General features: G+C 48.3%; 1 protein-coding gene across 1 annotated transcript in view; it reads right to left on the reverse strand.

The window, feature by feature from the left end:
* Positions 1-233: 233 nt before the first annotated feature.
* The window catches only part of CREB3L2 (cAMP responsive element binding protein 3 like 2), a 116,068-nt gene continuing 98,388 nt past the window's right edge, over positions 234-17,913 (reverse strand). The window contains exons 9-12 of the mRNA XM_037514079.2: positions 9,635-9,734; positions 9,254-9,380; positions 7,700-7,916; positions 234-5,894 (exon numbers count right to left, since the gene is read on the reverse strand). Coding sequence (XP_037369976.1) covers positions 5,819-5,894; positions 7,700-7,916; positions 9,254-9,380; positions 9,635-9,734 — 520 coding nt within the window. The 3' untranslated portion in view covers positions 234-5,818. The remainder of the gene's footprint in view (positions 5,895-7,699; positions 7,917-9,253; positions 9,381-9,634; positions 9,735-17,913) is intronic.

Consider the following 17,913-nt stretch of genomic DNA (forward strand, 5'->3'; position numbering starts at 1 on the left):
TTTATCAACCATTTCATTAGGATTTCTGGAGCAGGAGTCTGAGTGAGGCGTCCTGAACAACAAATTGCTCAGAAGAAGGGCTCTTCTGGCTCAAGTCCGAGCCATCACTGCAGCATCCCAATGAGGGGACAGCAAATTCGAATCCACGGGCTTCTGAAATGTAGTTAGGAAATACTTATAAGAGACAAGGAACTGCACCGATCCCTGGAGGAGCCTGTTTTTCTTCCTGTGTCTGAAAAACAACTACATTTCTCCATATTCCTCCAGCTGAGATTTGGATTCAGTTCAAGATAACATACAAATGGATGCCTTGAGACTCTTCTTGCAGTTTGACTAGATAATATAATCAGGGAAGAATGGTTAGGCCCACATATGCAAATCCATGCTCATCGGCAAAGCCAAAGGCTTTCAAGCCTGATCTCCAGAATTTTAAAGACTGGACAACCTTTTACTATTTAAGAAAAAATATTTTTATTTGCAAGAAATGGAAATACAAAAGCATAACGATTTCATTCCCCCCCCCAAACTAAGTACAAGTATTCTACAAAGCATTTCTTTTTTTGGTATTTACTTAGCTATGACAAAGAATATAAAGCCATTAAAAAAAAAAGGAAAAAAAGAACGACCCATCACAATACCACAAGATAATAGACTCGTGATGTCTCTAGATTTAAACGCTGCTAGTCTATACAACCTGTTCCAAAACCCAGAAAGCCCAGCCTGTCCCCACAGACAGTAAAGCTCATGGGGTATTAGAGTCCAGGGTCTCAGCATTATTTAAAAAGAGTCACTCACAATGTGTCAGAGTGCTGGTGTTTTCCACAGACTCAAAGCATTTTACCTGAAAGGGAGATTTTTTTTTTTAAGCCGTGGAGGCCATGGGCCTGTGGTGCAAGTTATTTATGCTGCCACCCAGCTGGGGAACAGGACAGGGCAGAGGATTAGAACTAAAGCCCAGGGTTTTCTTTTCCAGGAAGCAAAGACTGCTAGTTGGAATTTGCAAGACTGCAGGAACAAGACCTGAGAGGAACACGTGGGACACAAATCCAGCGTGAGGAGAAGACACGAGCATTGCATGGTGGGGCCGGGGCAGGGCAGGGGCTGCATTTCCTGCCAAGGAAACTTAAATGTTGACAGCTTGTCACCAAGAGGCATCTGTTCAACCAAACCCACAAATTGTTGCCTCACCCCCATCATTAGCTGTTTATCTGTCTCCTAGTAACTACCCTTGTTTTCTCTATCCCTAAGACCAAAAACTTACATAGCTTTGCAGCCAGCACCTTAGAAGTGTTCAACAACTATTCTTTCCCTTCGTTCTAGAACCAAGATTGAAAAAAAAACAAGGTTTCCTGAATTTTATGTTGCCCCTCCCCCCCAAAAAATAAAACACCTGGACTTTGCCTGTGTTAAGTGATGACCCACTGTCCACAGAGGCACAGAGAATTCATGCTCAAAGGGGCCGAGGTCCTGGACACCTCAAAAATGCTATGCTGTGAGAACTCAGAGCACCTGCCACCTGCAGGGTCACTCATCGATGTGGCTGTGCCCCCTCAAGATGGGGTTTTCCTAATGCACGTGTGACCCTGTTTGTTTTCTCCTGATGTGCAAATTTGATCAGGATGTGCTTTGAGGCCATTTTTTGTGTCTGTTAGGAAAAGTTCTTTGTCCCTCACCCACTTCAGTCTAGTATTACAAAGGTGTAAAGAAAATCTCCCAGGGACATGGGATTCCTCGGTCACCCTGGATTCATATATGACACATTTAAGGCACAAATGAGTGTGTAAGACATGGGAGGCATGTGTTTGTGTGTCTGTGTGTGTGTTGGGGGGGGGGAGAGACAGTATTGTGTCTTGAATAACTATTGATCGATGACATTTCCTCAGTCCCTCTGATTCCTCTACATTGCCTACAGCCTCATGCAAAACTGCAAAGTCCTAGGATTGATGGACAGAATGGAAAAGCTGGAATCTGCCCTCCCAGAGGGACTCATTCAATCACATCTACTAATTGTCCCAGCTGAAAAGCATTCAAATAACACGAGTCTTGCTAGGGTCTTCCCTGCTAATGGTTCACAGGCCCTGCCAGCCTCACAAGCTAGAGCGCTGGGGCTTTAATAAAGTCCCCTCAAAGGTGGGCTTCACCCAACGTGTGACTCAAAACAGATAAGGGGGTGCTGAAAGCCTTCTTCATCTCTAATCTGCCCGTGTCAACAAGGCCAGCACGCGAGGGTCCATTTCTTACTAGGGAGAGGGATGTCTCCACTTCCATGTTATGCTTGGGCGACACATGTCCAGCAGAGCTTGCTGGGAGGGTCAACCGGTTCTGTCTTTACGGCTTGGCTTGGTGTGAGGACATGGAAGGAGGTGGCCACGGAGTGCTGAAAATTTTTAATAAAACACTTGTGACAAAAATTCCGGACACTGACTCACCGCCAGAATAAAGAAGAATCAATCAACACGCCTACTCTCTGGGCACATGAGAGTCATCGCCTTCTCTGGCATTCGGGCTAAACAGAGAAAGAAGAAGGAAAAAAAAAACCAACTGTGATATTTATAGTTGGTTTGTAAATATGTTGAGCTAAAAGCTGCCCGCAAGCTACAAGTTAGGCCTCCAGATCAAAATCATTTATATTAAATAAAAAGGTTACCTAATTTTGCCTGCACTGGTGTCAAACCTCACCCCTGCTCCCTGCTGGAAAGGAGCAGCCCAGTTCAGCTGCCAGGATTTTATGTAACGCTCTTCCTGTGAGCCAGGCTGCAGGGTCCTAACACTTCGCAGGAATTCTTTCCTAAAACTGGCACCGAGGCCTTTCATTTACAGGCTCTGTCCCTCAGTGCACAGTCGAGAGTGAAAAGAGCCACGCTGGAGGCCTGGGTGACTCAGGTCTCATCCGGGGAACAAGCGCCAGTTCTCTGAAGCCTGGAAGGGCATCTTCTGCGCCCGGCCATCAAAGGGGCGAGCGGAACCTCTTTACAAGGTGGAAACTCGCTACCCACGTATTTATGACGGACGGGTTTATTCTTTAGGGTCACGCTCAGTCTTGTGTTTGGAAGCCCTCGGCTGCCACTATCAGACTTCAGGGCTAACCAGATTTGAGGGGCTGTTCTAGGGGCTGCCCTTTGGGGAGACAAATGCACCTGTTCTGGGGTGAATCCCAGAGCAAGGACGTGGGCATGGGTTGTTAGCCAAGCCTGTGGAGGATGTCACGAACCCTTCTATGTCTTCTGGGCTCCTTCTCATCCCCCTCAAGGGATAACCATTGAGTCCCCTTGTCTACCCCCTAAGTAAGCAGCAGAAGGTGGAGGTTTCTTCTCAAACAGCATCACATGGGTACTTGGAGGCCCTAAAACAGCCACGTGAGCTCTCAGGCTGGTGGCCGCACCTCCGGAGACAGAGGTCTGGGAGAACAGCTTCTCAGAGAGCAAAGTCTGCCGTGTGGGGGTCTGCTGAGTGATGAGAGCAGGGGGCGCGGGGTAGGGGGAGTAGTTTCCAGGCAGTGAGGACAGGGGCTGGGCACCTGCTGCCTGCTCTCTCCTCCTCCCCGCCTAGAAGGGCAGTGCCCACTCTGCAGCGTCAGGGCCTTCAGAGCCTGATCTGCCCCACTGCGGTGGGTGGCTGCTGAGTCCATTCTCACACATGTCCTTAAATACGAACCTACCCTCATCACACAAATATTATTCCAGCTCACCCCATCTTTTTACCTTCTCAGGCCCCCTTCTGCCTCCGGCTGCCTATGACTGATAATCACATGCTATTTTAAAGGGAGGGATGGGGTGAGCCATGGTCCACAGAGACCACATACCAGCCATACCAGCAGGCCCAGAAGCAGCTAGAGCAGAAGGGAAGGAGAGAAGGGAGCAGATTTGGGGGGACATGCTAGGAAGGCCCCATAACACAGAGCTCGGACAAACTCAGTCTTCTCTGGCTGAGGTAAGGGACCAGGATCCGTGCAGACAGCAGGGCCACCAATACCAACCCGGCTGCACATACCACGGGAAGATGAACTTGGCCATCTTCCTGCCTGGAACTTTCCACAGTCGGGAGAAAGGAATCACGGTGACTCCCACAAAGTATCTAGGCTGACAAGGCTGGGATTTGCTCATGAGATTAATGTAGATGGCACCAAATCCTGTTTCTGGCATGGAATGGAAGGCCCAGGTGTGGACGAGATCCTGCTATCTCGCCACAGGACAGGGTCCAATGACAGGGTTGTGTGTATGTGTGTATGTGTGAGTGTGTGTGTGTGTGTGTGTGAGTGAGAGAGAGAAAGAGAGAGAGAGAGAGAAAGAGAGGGAGGGAGAGTAGTTAAAGCAAGAGGCTTTTCAGCCACCACTAACAACAAAATACAATATGTAAGCACATTTCCTACACAAAACCTTTTACAAGTCAGGGAAAAACACTTAAGAGGCATCTTCTATGTTATACAATAAAAAGGCAATTTCCATTTCTTATTTGTATGAAAGAAGAAAGATTTTTTTAAACTACAAATATTACTTTTAATCATTAAAAAAAATTAAAGGAGGTTGGGGGTGAGGTGGTATTTCTTTGGGTGAGCTGCAAAGTAGCCAAACCTGACTAGGAAAGGTAAGACCAGATAGACAAATGCCACCTTCTCCGGCCCCAGGAATGGGCCTCAGGTCCATCCCCCTCCCCCACGTGTAAGCAGAAGAGGAGGGTCGCGCAGTGTGTGAGGAGGGGTCAGGACCAGGTGTGGAGAGACACGTCAGCAAGGCTGTCCAGAGAGCCAGGGCCAGGGCCAGGAGCCCTTCTCTGCTCTGGACACAGGACAGGAGGAGCCCCGGGCCACAGAGCCACAGGCCAGAGCAAGGCTTTGTCCAGCTTCCTTCGAGTCCCCTCTACAGGGGGAAACCTGCTCTGGGAGATTTCCCGACTCTAATCACAGACCCCCAGTAACAAAAGAAGAAAAGAAACAAATACGGAGACCCCAGAGCCCAGGATGCCCTCCCTGCTCCAAAGGCCGAGGAGAGGCTTTGCTGGCTTGAGGAGGTGTTGAATCTCTTCAGTGTGGTTGCTGGTGGGAAGTCTCAGCAAGCTAATAAATACTATTTACAAACGGGGAGGAGAAGCAGGAAGGCAGAACTATGGGCGTGTGGGGACACCGGTAACGGAGAAATCCTACAAGCATCGAGATGGGGCAGGTTCGCCTGGAGTAGAGAAGCCTGATTCCTTCAGGCATTGCACTTGCGGCCTGAGAATGTGACGGAGGAGCCTCCCTCGGCACCGGGAGGACAACCAGCGAGGGCTCGGATGGGGCGCGGCGGCACGGTGCTCCCAGGATGCCCTGGCAGGTCCAGAGCTGATGGGGGCGACACGGAGACCCAGGCGAGGGGAGGGCAGGACGTCCATCAGTCAGTGTGCTTTGCCAGGGCCCTACGGGCATCCGGGCCCTTTCGTGGCTAGAGTCTGGAGTCTCGAATGAGTGAGTGTTCTTGTCTTCTTCAAAGCGGTGGTCACAGAAGCGGTGGTGGGAATCAGGCAGTACTTTTTTGGCATTGTTGGTGGAAACAAGCCTGCTTGCCCACCCCAGACCCTAAAATAATCTCCTAGAGCAGTAAGAGAAAGGGAGGAGAGATGCTGGGGTCCCTTCTACAGAGAGGGGCGCGGGGCCCAGGGGAAGGTGTTCTCACCACCTCTGGAAATCCCAGGCTGTCCCTCCATTAAAGCCACGTCCGGATCTTGCCCATGACTTGCCCGTGTCTTTGTCAAGATTGGGTGGCAAAAAGAAAAAGCTACAACAAAGGTAGTTGGGGACGTAAAGATACGGTAACAAGAAAGAGCAAGGGTGGGGACGGCCTCCTCAGAAGGTGGCGTTCACTCTTCTGTCGAGTTCTACAACTTTCAGCGTTTCGTTGCCTTCCAGTTTGGTGCTGACCCTGTGAAGGCATCAAAAGGAAAGAGACGTCTCAGTCACGGATTACTCACGAGGATCTGCACGCTCTGGTAGCGTGAGGCCATCACGTCATGATGGCGACTTTGCAGGCTGGCACCAGCCCGTTCTGGGGGGCTTTTCCTCCTAGCAGCAATCTTCTGTTCCAGCTCTCCACTACCAGCCTACCCCCCTCCCTTCCTCAGAATCCAGAGGGTGAGAGCCTCCTTGGTAGTGCAGCAGGTTGAACACTGCATTGTGAAGCTCTCTGCAGCCTCTGCAGCGTGGGTTCGATTCCCGGCTGGCCAGGGAGAAACCCACATGATGCGGCAGACCTCTCCTGCCTCGCCTGCTGCTCCCCTCAGCAGTGTCCTCCGTCCACCTGCCTGTTCTGCTCCCTGCTCTCTCTGATGAATTCTCTCACCCTCCCGCACCTCTGACCTGTACCCCAGTTCTTGTATGAATAAATAAATCTTAAAAAAAAAAAAAAAAAGAATCCAGAGGGTGAGCACGGAGGTTCCTTACTGAGTTGTTACACATTGTTTTAAATGACTGCATTTACTGTGCACTGTGCCAGACCTTGGGAAGAAGAAAATAAAGGATAAAGGTTGTCCCTGGTCTAGTCAATAACCAGATAAACAATGTTTAAAAAAAAAAAAAAACACTAACTTGAAATAACAATAAATATATAACAGAAAATAAATGTTATTAACTGTTATAGAGCTGTTGCTAGGCAACCTGGTGAGGGCTACAAGGGCTTTCAAAAAGGGGAGATGGTCCCAGAACAAGTGAGATTTCAAAGGGGCTTTGAATAGCTGAGCAATGAGGGGAGATGACTCAGCTCATGAGCCAAGTCCTCAAGGAGCTGAGCCTTCACTCCTCCTAGGGCAGCTTTAAGATTCTCTAGAATGGGAATAACAATAATGCTTAACCTCTTAAAGTGTTTAAAAGAACTTGTATATCCTATTTGCATAGTGCCTAAAACAGTAACCACTGGTAAATGTTAAATATGCATGTGTGACATAAACACATAAAAGTATATATAATTATGAATCTTCCCTGCAGCATGAAGGGGAATTTCTCTCACTTCATTAGAATAGCTTCGTTTCTAGAGGCACGGAGGGGGCGTTCAGCCAGACCAGAGACACCAGGTGTGACCAGGAGTGTGTACAGACCCTCCTGTGCTCTCTGGACACCTCCAGACACCTCCCCGAGCACAGCAACAACACTGTCAGTTACACAAGCCTTGGTCTTTATGAAAGGACTTTCCCCATCACTACCTAAAAGAAACAATTCAGGGGGAACTGGGCCCAAACATGTTATTTTCAGTATGGAAATGCGCACATGTTCACTGCTTCCAGTAGTGCCTCTCAATAGAAACATATATTAACACACACCTTTTACATATAAATCACAGAAGTCTACGTAGCATAACACACGTGCACCCAGAGATGGAGAGGTGCTTGGGGTGGCATTAGCACAGCTAGTCCACTGCTGATCTTGGGCTGTGAGTTTGCTCCTGTGGCTTCGAGGGGAGGGTGAAGAGAGTGGGGAAGGGATTCAAGCCCCCTTCTTGGTGCCCGTCAGGCCAAGTCCCCAAAACATAGCAGACACGGGCGGAGCTTACACTAGGTCCCTCCCCCATCTTGCTAAGGGCAGCTACCGGCAAGCAGTAGGATCTATACTCCCAGGTCCTGGGCACAGGGGCTGGACCAGGCCTCTGGGAGAGTCTATACCCCATGGTCCAGGTTGCTGACGCAGAACCCATCGTCAGTGTCTTAAGGGAGCTGAATCTGTCACCATTTGACTCACAAGTGTTGCTGCAGCTCTAAGAGCACGGATTTCTCCAGGGTGGTCTCGTTCGAGATAATGAAATGGGGAAGATCCACATCCGGCAGGGGCTCCAGCCCTGAGGCCCTGAGCAGAGAGGCGCCTCTGTCCCACCGCCCAAGCTCCCCGGCCGAGGCCGGGCTGGACGGCTCCTCCAGAGGCGAATGTTCCTCATAGATCAGCAGGTTCCTGGATCTCACTGAGGACAGAGCACAGTTCTAGGGTTAGAGGGGGGTTACCAGGGTACATCACATCCTCTCACTCACTGTGCGGGTCTGGGGGGGGTCAAATGACAATTTCAGGGTTCGTGTTGCCCAGGATGGAGGGTGCCAACTATAGTTAGTTTACTTTATAAAGGCTTTAGAGTTTCAGTTTTGTGCATTGAAGAATTATACCAATTACACAATGCTGGGAGGACAATAGGCAAGCAAATCAACAGGACACAGACTGCTAACTCCACTGCCTCGAAAATAAAACTCCTCTCCTTGCCCTCCCATAACCATCTGAAGGGACAATTCACGGAGAGTCCAATGTTTGGAGCTAGCTGGACCAGGCTAAAATAGGAAGTGTCCCCACTGTGGTGGTCTTGCCTGGAGAGAAGGTACAAGGGCAGAAAAACTGCATTTTCATGTAGAAACTAAAGACACAAAGCCAGAGCCATAAATCAAAGGATGGAGACGGCTTCTTTTGTTTTACAAGAGCGCTGCAGAGGGGGATGGCTCCGGAGCTGTTTTCCAAGGCACAGAAGTTATGCTCCCACTGGTTTCCATTTAATTTAGAGATACATTACCTTAAGGAAAAAAATTTCCCAAGAGACTACTGGAATTATCTGGTTGGAATGCTAGCATTTCTGTCATTTCCCTGGCAGGTACGCCAGCTAGGTGAAGAACACAGGCCTTTCAGACCTGCAAAATTAGGCCAACCCTAAATCTAGTACCTCCTAACTCCATATGTGCTCTTGCTAGTATGTATGCATATTAGTGCATATACGGTGAGCCCCCCAAACCACCTGCGTACTCCCTACATACTTAAATGGGATCATTGATCTAGGTCAGAAAACCCTAGTCTCCAAATTCTCTAAATCTTGGATCTAATGATTTATAAGCCAGACCGATTCTTTTCTTTCATCTACTATAGTGATAAACAGTTCCACTGAATAGAAGGAAAAACACGGGTGTTCCCTTAAAATGTTATGAGAAACTTAACTTTCTCCACCCCCACCCCCCAAGTCACATCCATCCCCCTTATCAGAAATCAAAAAGGAGACATTAGAATTTGCCAGGGACGAGTCTAGAACAGAAGTTTCCAAACCGTGGTCTCAAGCCCTGGAGAATGTCAGCAACACCCCAGGCCAGAGCAAGGGGTGGAGTGTAGGGAGATGCCGCAGCCTGGGCACCACACCCCTCTTCCCTGCATTCAGTGGAGAGATTACACTTTTACCACTCTTTAAATAGAAGTCTCTTTTCAGAGAGTCAAGTTTTAGAAAGCTCTGGAGAAACGAAACAAGAAACTTGCACGGCACTGAGTGCCACTTACCCACAGAGGCTGTGTAGGGCTCCTGCATGGAGTGCTGGCTGGGCAGCGCCATCTTGGTGGCGGAAGGATAGGGCCCGTAGCCCTGCAGGCAGCTGCCAAATGCAACGGCAAAGCATAACACGACCACCTGCAGCGAGGAGAGAACATGGGATGCTGTCGATTCCAAGACCCACAGAGCAACTTTTAGACCAGGAACACCTGGGAGGGCCAGGAGACAGAGGGCACCATCAGACCGCAGCCACAGCTCAGCCACTGCACTGCGGCAGAGCAACAGCCATGGAGTGAGCTGCCTGGTTCCTCCAAACCCTCAGCACTTGAACTTGGCGAATGGGAGTGAGACTGGACCAGGGCAGTTGAGTGCTGTGTCGTCAGGAAACTCACCATGAGGCAGGTGCCTGTCTGTGTGCCAGCCAGCTTGCAGGTGCGAGAAACCTTGCCCATCACCAAAGTCTGCAGCTTCTGCAGCTGTTGCAAGAGAGTTCTGCAAACGCAATGCAATGAAAACCATGAAGAGAGGCTGAGAGACAATAGGATGCCAGGGGTGACCTCTGCCCTCAGGCCTCTGGAAAGTACCCTGGCTTTGTGCCTGACTCTGAACACAGCACCAAGGGACAGTTTCCTTTGGAGCAAGACACGGATTCTGTGCCCTCCAGCAGCAGTGCTGCATAGTTCCCCGCTCAGAATCAGCGGGTCCAGTCCCTGAGCTGGTGAACACATGGATGCGTAACTGATCCTTGATGTACCTGGCCTGCCAGCCACTGAGATAACAAAGAAGGAAGACAATTCTGATGGGCTGGTGGTGGTGACACAGGAGACTCCTTTACCCAAGAGATGAGAGACACTGAAGTCAGCAAATGAAAGACAAAAAGCAAAGAAGGAACATGCCTAGAAGAAAACTAGGGTAGAAGTAGCCAGGGGTGGTGGCTGTGATGGAAAGTGGCAACAGGATTTGAACAACAGGTCCTCAGGCGGCAGAGCTGGAGAAAGAAAGAGGAAATGCAAGATGCCAGGAGGGCAGCCACGACCACCTTGCAACGTTCCAACATCTCCACCATCAGAATGAGGGCCAACCAAGAAAGGGCAATGATGCTTACTCAACTGGACACATGCTCAGAGCCAGGGTCTCAGCAGCCATCCTCTGATATGACTCTGGTCTAGCCCCAGCAAGACACAGACAGCAGAGCAAAAGAAAAGAGTTGCTCAATCCCTAGTATTAGACAACTATGCTCCCCCCTTTAAAAAGGGAAGGCTGGGGCCTCCTTGGTGGCTGAGGGGTTAAGTCTCAGCACTATCACCATTATGGCCTGAGTTCGATCCCCGAGCAGGGAGCTGACCCACATGGCCCAGCAGACCTCTCCTGTCTCACCCACTGCTCCCCTCAGCAGTGTATTTCAGTAGATCCACCTGTTCTGCTCCCCGTTCTGTCTCTGGTGAATCCTCTCACCCCCAACCTCTGGCCTATACCCCAGTTCTACACAAAAATAAAATCTTTTAAAAAATAAATAAGCAAAAGGGAAGCCTTTGGGGATGAGAAGAGTATATCTTGTGTTGTTTGTGAGATATCAGGACACAGAAAGAGCAGATGAAGAAATTCTTTGTAAATCCTGAAAACTGCGAAGCATGGGAAAGTATCTAACCATTCAAGGTCCTGAATTAGAGCCCCAGGGATGAAGTCCACTGAGCAGTAAATACAAAGAATGAATTGAAGCTCCTCCTCCTCATCCCTTTCCCCAAGCCCAATGTCCAGGACAACGTGGGAAGATTTTATGAGTAGATGCTTTTTTTTTTTTTTTGACTCCCAAGGATTTTCAGAAAATGCAAGCTGTGAAATAACATCAGAGGACCAGACAAGATCATTGGAAAATATCAGCAAATTGTTTGTTTGCAGAATTCTGGGCTTTCATAGATCATCTACCAATCACCAGTCTGGCTCCTGAATAGCTTCCAAGCGCAGGAAGGACAAGGAGGTTTCCCAGGGTTTGCGACTTGTTCTCTGACAAATGCCAGAGAAACAAGTTCTCTGGAGCACAAGGCAATTAGGACAGGCTGGCCAGTCCCTTTCACCTACCACCATCCCACACCTCCTCCCTGTCCACTCCCTGGACCCTGCCCAGCCTAGAGAATGAAACTCCAAGAAAACCAACCCCACACAATACCCAGAAAGACTCCTCCTTCCCAGCTGTTAGGGGGAAAGGACGTCCTGAGTTAATCCCATGCAGGCTTCGTGGACTCCACCCCCACTCCAGACCAAAGCCATCAGGACACTGGGAAAGACAAATCCCATCATCACCCAAGGGAGGGTTGCTGGGACCTGAGGGTGGGGTTAAGCAGCCAGGTTTGGTATAAAAACCTGACAGGTGGGCCTTAGGGGCTCTCTTGGCTTCACGGCTCTTGGCTCGCGGCCAGCTCTCAGCGTGCCATTGGGATTCCAGGTCGGCGGAACAGGTAGGACGCATTTAGACTTTATTTCCCTCTTTTCTCCGAGTTGTACATTTCCTCACTTCCCCTTCCCCTGTAAATAAACCTTTAATTAACCTTTTATGTGTGCCTGCAGTGAGTATTCATAAGTCCCTTTAAAGCGCGCGAGTGAGGACCCACAGTCAGGCAACTCGTTTTATATCGAGGTTGTCTACAGGACAACCTGGATATCCTTAGACTGACACCTGCTTTTTCCAGGATGAAGAGCACCCCAATAGCATCCATAGGTCCCTCTTAAAAACAGGTTCAGATATACCTAACCCCCAATGATAGAATGCTGTAAGTTCAAGTTAGGCCTTCAGCTGGGGGGCCAAAGTGTGACAATGTACAAGGCACCTACCAGTCTGGCTACAGCAGTCTTCATGTTTACCAGTTACATGCTACGTGCCATGCCTTACTTGGTATTCATTGGCACATCCTTTCCAAACTCAAAGAAAATTATATTCTGAATTCCCTGCAAATGAAAATAGTTGTTTAATTGTCCCTGATTTCTAACAGTTTATAATCCAGATTTTTCAGATGAGCAAACATATAGTTTAAAATAGATTTTTTAGTTTGAAATTTTGGTGGAAAGCGACAATGATGTATAATGTGCTTCTCCTACTTAGATTAGTGAAGGTGAAATGCACTGAGGGTGGGAGTGGTGTGACACAAAGGGCCTTCAATCAGCCACGGAGCGATTACACTAGAGGAAAGTGGGTAAACTCCCCAGCCCAAAAATCTAAATAGAGTTCTACGACCCAATTAAGTCTGGGAAATCCATCCACATTCATAATACTCCTATCTGTCATAAGGAAAACCAATTAACAATGATTAAGTGACCACAGACCGAGTTCCAGAACTTTACTTACTGAGATACAAGGTAATTGGCCCAAAGTCTACTGAGTAGAAGAACTAAGACATCCCTGAAACCTATATGACACCAGAACTCATCTACTTTTCAATATGCAACAGCTTGCTTCCTTGATCTGGGACCTAGTAAAATTACAAGGTAAAAGACTTCTTAATTAAGTAGATTTTTCTTAAATCCAGTGACATGAACATCCTATCAAAATCCAATCAAGAGACATGTTTTCCAGTAGATAAGAAAGATCACTACCCCAGGCCTCCTGGTGGCCTAGGGGTTAAGTCTCAGCCCTACCACTATGAAGGACAACCTTGATGACCTGAGTTCAGGCCCAAGAACTGACCCACAAGGCGCAGCAGACCTCTTCTGCCTCTCCTGCTGCCCCCCTCAGCAGTGTGTTTCAGTCAGTCTGACTATTCTGCTCCCCACTCTGTCTCTGGTGAATCCTCTCACCCTCCACACCTCTGGCCTGCACCCCAATTCTCCTACGCAAAAATAAACAAAATCTTAAAAAAGAAAAAGACTGCTACCCATAGGACTCCAGCAGCCAATGGAGTCACAATGAAATCCAGTCCAAGGACAGTGAGGTACACACTAACCAGGTCCTGGGGGTGACATTCAGGACAAAACAGTAGCAGTAAATGCACATCTCTGGTTATACCAAAGATAAAATGCAAATGACAGATCCAAGATTTGAGGGTGCTCCCTGGCATATTGCAGGAGTCAGGAAGTCACACCAGGGCTTTCTTTAGGAAAATGGGAACATTTTCCTAAAAGACCGGTCCCTCCATCTGACTCTCAAAGAGCTGATGGGATGGCTTTAGGATGGCTAGGCTGGCATACATTCTCTGGAACAGGGGGCCAGGGTCCCAAGTCAAGGAAACCTGAGTTTAGACCTCAGAACCTTCATGAACTCACTTAAGTTCTAGGTTTAGGCAGCTCCATGAAGTTCATTCTCTTGAAAGGATAATGAGGATCTCCCAGCACCAGAGCACTCTGGGTTTGTTGAAGCATATCAACCCCTGCAGTGCCTGCTGTTTCTTTCCATTGATGAAAGATGAAGCTAGGGCTTTTACTTTTTTTTTTTAAGATTTATTTATTTATGTATATAAGAACTGGGATACAGGCCAGAGGTGAGGGGGGTGAGAGGATTCACCAGAGACAGAGTGGGGAGCAGAACAGGCGGACTACTGAAATACACTGCTGAGGGACGCAGCGGGCAAGACAAGGAGAGGTCTGCTGCACCATGTGGGTCAGTGTGCTGGCCAGCCAGGGATTGAACTCTTGCTGCAGAGGATGCAGATAGCTTCATAGTAGTACTGTGCTTAACCCCTTGCATCACCAGGGAGGCCCGAAGCCAGAGGTTTTAATAGGAGAGCATGCTATGGGGTCAGACATGAGCCCATCACTGATAGGGATATGCTGGTCTGAGAAGACATGGCATTTATTCCCACGCCCCTGGGGCAGAGGCCCAGCCGCCAGTGTTGGGATCCTGGGAGATAACTGTTACCCAGCTATGTGAAGGACCATGTGGAGCAAAAGCAGCCACAGGTGAAATGAAGAATGAGTTAAAAACTATGCCTGTAAAGAGTCAACCACAGGATGGAGCCAATTGTATATTCAATGCTTGGTATTAGCTTCATTGAAAACATCATTAGCAACTTGTCTTTTATTTTTGTATTATTATATTTTGTATATTATACTCATGGCTAATTGTGGCCTAATGAATTATTAGGTTTCCAGGAGCAAGGTCTTAAATTCAGAGGAAATGTCTACCTGGCCCAAGAGATTTTTCACAACCTGTTAAGTCAAAGTGTTCAATGCTTGATGGAAAATGTAGATTTTGTCCTGTGGTGAGATGTAAAAATAAACTTTGTGACTGTCCTCATACAGTTCCTCACAAAAGAGCAGCCAAAGGTAGCTGCCAGTTTTGCCCAAAATAAAACATCACCCTGCATCTTGGGAGGCGTATCAAAGGCAACTGGGCAAAGCACACAAAGTAGCTGAGAGTGTGAAACACAACTGCACAATTACTGGGAGATGCATGTGTTTTTTCTGTATTTGGTTTGTTTTCTTCTGTTTCCTTTATTGGGGAGTGGGGGGAGGTTAATGGGGACTCGGTTACTGTGTGCTACACGTTGAATATTCAGGTACCTGAAGCGGGAAACCAGGACTCAGGAAAAAGAATGAACTGATGCGTCCCAATTACTTCTGTGCCAGAGATTCAACCCAGGCCATCTCCATAGTCACACTTTGCATCAAATCTTGTAACACACTTTACTCTTACTCAGACATGGAACACGTTGAGGGGTGTGTGTGCGCGCGTGTGTGTGTGTGTAAAATCATCTGTAGCCCAATCATCCCCTACGGAGATGAAGCAACTTTTTCATATCTTTCCAGAACTATCTAGAATAGTCTTTTCCAAATTCCAAAACATGAACCATTAGTGGGTTGTGAAAAAAATTGGGTTGTCAATGAAATAGGAACAAAGAGAACACATGCTATTAGAAGGCACAGCACACAGAGTGAGTATTCCTGTGTGACCTCTTCACATCAGCAATGTTTATAATATGTGTCCATTACAAATGATCACATACAATGTAAAATGATGAGAACCCTCAAAATCTCAGTACTGTTTATCCAGGGCACACAGGCAAACTCAGTTCTACATCTGTGACCATCTGATGACTCCATGGTGGAAGAACCAAGCATCCATGTCCCACCTGAATCCTCTCCCCAGTCTTCTAGAGTCAGCATCTGATTTTCTGATGGCTAAAGGAGTATCCAAAAGCTGTAACATCTACCTCAAAGCCCTGGGGTAGAAGCAGCCTTAGCAATTAGGACTTCTATATACTGTAACAATACTTAAGGAGACTGATGAACCATCTCAAAGACTAAATACGAGAGTGCTACATATAGAAAAGACAATCGTATGCCACTAAAATCCCAAACTTTGAATAAATATTCATTATGTATGAACTTTCACTGATGTTTTGAAATTGTTCATGGGATTGCGGCCAAAATGAAAAAGGCATGAGTGGTCTCCTTTTTCTTTCTGTGTGATTGAGACATTAGAGTTCGGGGTGTTTTGCAGGGACTGGAGGGTACATTCTACTGAACATTCTACTGTCTATTCACCCAGAAACATAAAAAAGAGAGTTCTAAAATATTTTCTGGGTCTGTGGAATTTCTAACTTTACCATAAAATTAGGCTAAAATGCCTTCCTAATTTCTCTGGGGAACTTAGTCTGGTACCTAACAATCTTTTGAAGTATCAAGTATTTTCACCTGAAAAGAAAGATTTCATCCTTCACACTGTCAGAATTTGGAGATCATGGAGCAATGAAAAGTGAGTGAAACCAAGATGGAGGTCTGCAAAGGAGAGAGGGGCCCTCCCTCCAGCAGCTGTCCACAGGCCTCCCTCCATACAGCAGTGGGGTGAGACATGAACAGCCAGTCTAAAGAGGAGAGAACTCACACATGGAGGGCCATAGTCTTGCACAGGGAGCAAATCACAAAACTGGCCCAGTGACAGCTGTGTGGTTAAGCAAATTAGGGGTGTGGAACACAAAGCCCAGGGGGCCTGGCTGGGAAGCCCTTTACTAGCAATTGTGTGGTAAAGAACCAGAAAAGCTGAGGTAGACAGAGAAGGGCTATAGCTCAGAGGAAAGCCAAAGAGGAAAAGGAAGGAAATCTTATTTCTGATAACAACAGAGACACATATCAAGACAAACACAGTCTCCCTTCTGTGAGGCCTGTGGAGAGTACCAAGGAGATCCACATAACACGCATACAAATTAAGGTATCTTCCCACCTAGCCTAACCCACACTCAACAAACTGCCAAAGGTGCCTCCAACACCCGCACTCTGAACTCCCTCCAAGTCCAGGCTGGAACGGAGATTTCTTGGACTTCCTGGGGTTCCTAACCAAAAAGTGGGTATGAGCAGACCTACTCCAGGCCCCACCTGCTCCCTTCCCTTCCCATTGTGGTCTTTGATGCACGTCAGGTGACAAAGACAGCTCTTTGTGGGTCTTTTCTGGTCCTACTTGTCCCACCAGCTGTGCCAGGATGGCGAGGCCCTCACATTCCTTTCCACAGATCACAGCTCGGGTTGTTTATGAGGCTGGACATCATGTGTGATGAGGTAATGTCTCCCCCAGGGGAAAAGCAGGCTATTTACTATTTGCTATAAAGGCAGAGGCCCCCAGGACTGGGGGGGGGGGCAGGGGACGCTGCTCATGCTGCGCAGGGGATTGAGCACAGCGCAGTGAAGCTGTCCACAGCCTCTGCAGCACGGGTTCAATCCCCAGCTGGCCAGGGAGATAGCCACAAGGCGCAGCAGACCTCTCCTGTCTCACCTGCTGCCCCTCTCAGCAGTGTTTTCGGTCCATCTGCCTGTTCTGCTCCCCACTCTGTCTGTGGTGAATCCTCTTACCCTTCCTCACCTCTGGCCTGTACCCTAGTTCTTATATGTATAAATAAATAAATAAATCTTAAAAAAAAAAAAGCAGTGGCCCCCAAGCTCAGGTTCCTTATCTGGGACCACACCCTCCGGTACCACAGCACCCACCGGATCCATCATGAAACCTGGGAGGAGGCGGGGAGCCAATGCTCGTGCTGTTGGCTGTGCTGGGAGTAACATCGCTTTGTGTCTGAGCCGGGAATCTCGTGTCTTTTGTAAATCAGATCAAACTGAATCTCAGATGGGGCAGGTGCACACCTGCCTAGGTTCAAACCCCACACACAGCCCCCACAGAGAGCTGACCCCATCAGCATAATGGGTGGGCTACTGGTGCCCTGACTTCCCTTCAGAGAACAACTTCACACGGGCCTGTGAAATAGGCTAAGACCCTTTGGGCAAGGAATTCTAGATTCCCAGATACCAGGCATGGTCTATAGGGGCAGAGAGAAGCTCCCGACTGGCACATGACCCACAGTGCCCAATGACCCCTCTATCTCAGAGACAGCTGTGGGCAGAGGGGAGCCAGCACACACAGGGTCCTTTAAAACATGAGGGCCAAGAACAGGCCTCTGTTCAGGTCTAAATTTAGCCTTGCAGGGCCTCCCTGGTGGCCTAGGGGTTAAGTCCAGTCCCAGCACTACCACTGCAACAGCCTGAATGTGATCCCAGGCCAAGGACTAATCCACATGGCACAGCAGACCTCTCTGTCTCCCTGCTGCTCCCCTCAGCAGTGTACTTCAGTTGATCTGCTTGTTCTGTTCCCTGCTCTGTCTCTGGTGAATCCTCTCACTGCCTGCACCTCTGGCTTACACCCCAGTTCTTCTATGCAAAAATAAATAAATCTTAAAAAAAAAAAAAAGTTGGCCTTACA

This window comes from Talpa occidentalis, unplaced genomic scaffold (genome assembly GCF_014898055.3).
Source record: "Talpa occidentalis isolate TD23 unplaced genomic scaffold, MPIMG_talOcc4v2.1, whole genome shotgun sequence".
Classification (NCBI taxonomy): domain Eukaryota; kingdom Metazoa; phylum Chordata; class Mammalia; order Eulipotyphla; family Talpidae; genus Talpa; species Talpa occidentalis.